Source organism: Octopus bimaculoides, chromosome 1, assembly GCF_001194135.2.
Source record: "Octopus bimaculoides isolate UCB-OBI-ISO-001 chromosome 1, ASM119413v2, whole genome shotgun sequence".
In the NCBI taxonomy this organism is placed as follows: Eukaryota; Metazoa; Mollusca; class Cephalopoda; order Octopoda; family Octopodidae; genus Octopus; species Octopus bimaculoides.
Window position 1 is genome coordinate 89,675,430 of NC_068981.1, and position 1,905 is coordinate 89,677,334.

The 1,905-nt window shown below is 30.6% G+C and overlaps 1 protein-coding gene across 1 annotated transcript in view; it reads right to left on the reverse strand.

The window, feature by feature from the left end:
- Positions 1–1,905, reverse strand: part of LOC106874234 (trifunctional nucleotide phosphoesterase protein YfkN) — a 27,105-nt gene that overhangs the window by 6,220 nt on the left and 18,980 nt on the right. Inside the window, exon 9 of the mRNA XM_014921890.2 lies at positions 650–774. Coding sequence (XP_014777376.2) covers positions 650–774 — 125 coding nt within the window. The remainder of the gene's footprint in view (positions 1–649; positions 775–1,905) is intronic.

Here is a 1,905-nt window from a genome sequence, read left to right on the forward strand (position 1 = left end):
TATATATATATATATATATATATGTACACACACACGTGTGTATATATATGTATGTACAGATATATGTATATATATATATATTTTATATACATCATGTATGATATATATACATATCATATATATATACACATATACATATTCATATATATATATATATATATATATATATATATACATACACATATACATAGATACATGCATACACACAGATACATACATACATACGTACATACATATATATAACATTCAATATTTGAGTAATTCATTTCTGTATGCAATTACTTTTACTTTCAATGTTTGCTCATTTGGTGGCATATCGTAAGTGTCTCTAGAATAATTTACTGTATTCTGCATGGCACAAATCCTGCTGCGGGCAAGTTTACCTCGAACTCCCCTGAGTTCGAGAAATAAACAACCATTTTACATTTGATCATTTACTTTCACTCCTCCTCTGGACTAAATTGGCTATCCTCAGACCTGAAGAAAAACGGTTTCTTGCAAAATTTAAGTGTGGAATCACACCGTATTTCACGATAGCACCCTTAGAGCTCTTTCAGACGTTGAAGGTTCAAAGCAAGAAAAAGCCTTTTAATTCAAATGAATTTATGTACTTTCAAAGAAATTCTATACAAAATAGCAATCTACGAACCTGACGAGACCAATTAGTGACTGACGATGTCCAGATCGACACGATTTGATACCTTGAATCATTTGAACGGATTCAAAGTGGTTTCTCACAGCAGTCGATAAAACAGGACCTTCGTCTTCATTTACCTAATGTGTAAAAAAGCAAATACAATTTTAATTGATACGTTTATTAAATATGCGACAATCGGCATTCAAATAGAAAGCAAATCAAATCTGCGTTAGAAAGAATTATTTTGGGGTTGATGATGGTTTATGTTTTAAGTGGTAAGCAATTAGTTTTGGGTTTGGAAATGATAGCCATTGAAAAGAATGTTGAAAATGTTATTTGACTGAGAACAAAACAAATATTCAACAGCATTAGATAAGGTTTAGTTTTATTATAATGACAATATCCGGACTATGCAACTGAATAATATTCTTGTTGATAAATGTTTGTTCTACGTACTAAAGTCGTATTAGTCAAAATCTTAATGTTACAGAATGAGTTATGTGTGTAAAAAATATTTATAATCCCTATCAACAACGGCAGCAGAAGAATAGATGTGGCGTGTATAGTGTTCCCCGTTGGGCTAAAGTGGAAAAACTGAAGAGAAAACAGAAATCCCTAAGATATTGGGCTCGGCTTGATGATACTTGAGATCTTAATACACTCACTCTCTTAAAGCAGTTCGATGCTCTCTATTTAAAGTAAACCTTTCTAGTACACCTGAGAAGATAACATTTTAACTAGTCAAGTCTAAAATCCAATTTCACTACTTGAATCCAAAGGCAGAAGGCAGATTTATTTTCCATATGCTAATACAAAGCCAGCGATCCTGCAATATGTGTGTGTGTGCGCGCGCTTTATTTGTCAAAATCAATTAATAGTGCTACCAGCGATATAATATGCTAGTATTTACACAATTTTTAAGAGATGCAACCTTTTAAATATATATATATATATATATATATACCTGTAAAAATATGTGACACTTATTCAGTAGCCATTGCTACTGAATAAGTGTCACATATTTTTGCAGATACATTCCTCTATTTGCATAATATCGAGGTCTCTTTCTTTTGTTGCCAAATATATATATATATATATAATAAAGTAAAGTTGTGGAATACCGTACGAGTGGAAATATATATGAAAGAAGGTTTGAAAATGCACTTATTTTTTTAAAATATTTATTTACTTAACCGGTTTCACTTTTTTAGAAAAAGATTATCAAAAGTCTTTGAGAATAATAAAAAATGTTAAAAAACAGTTTGAGT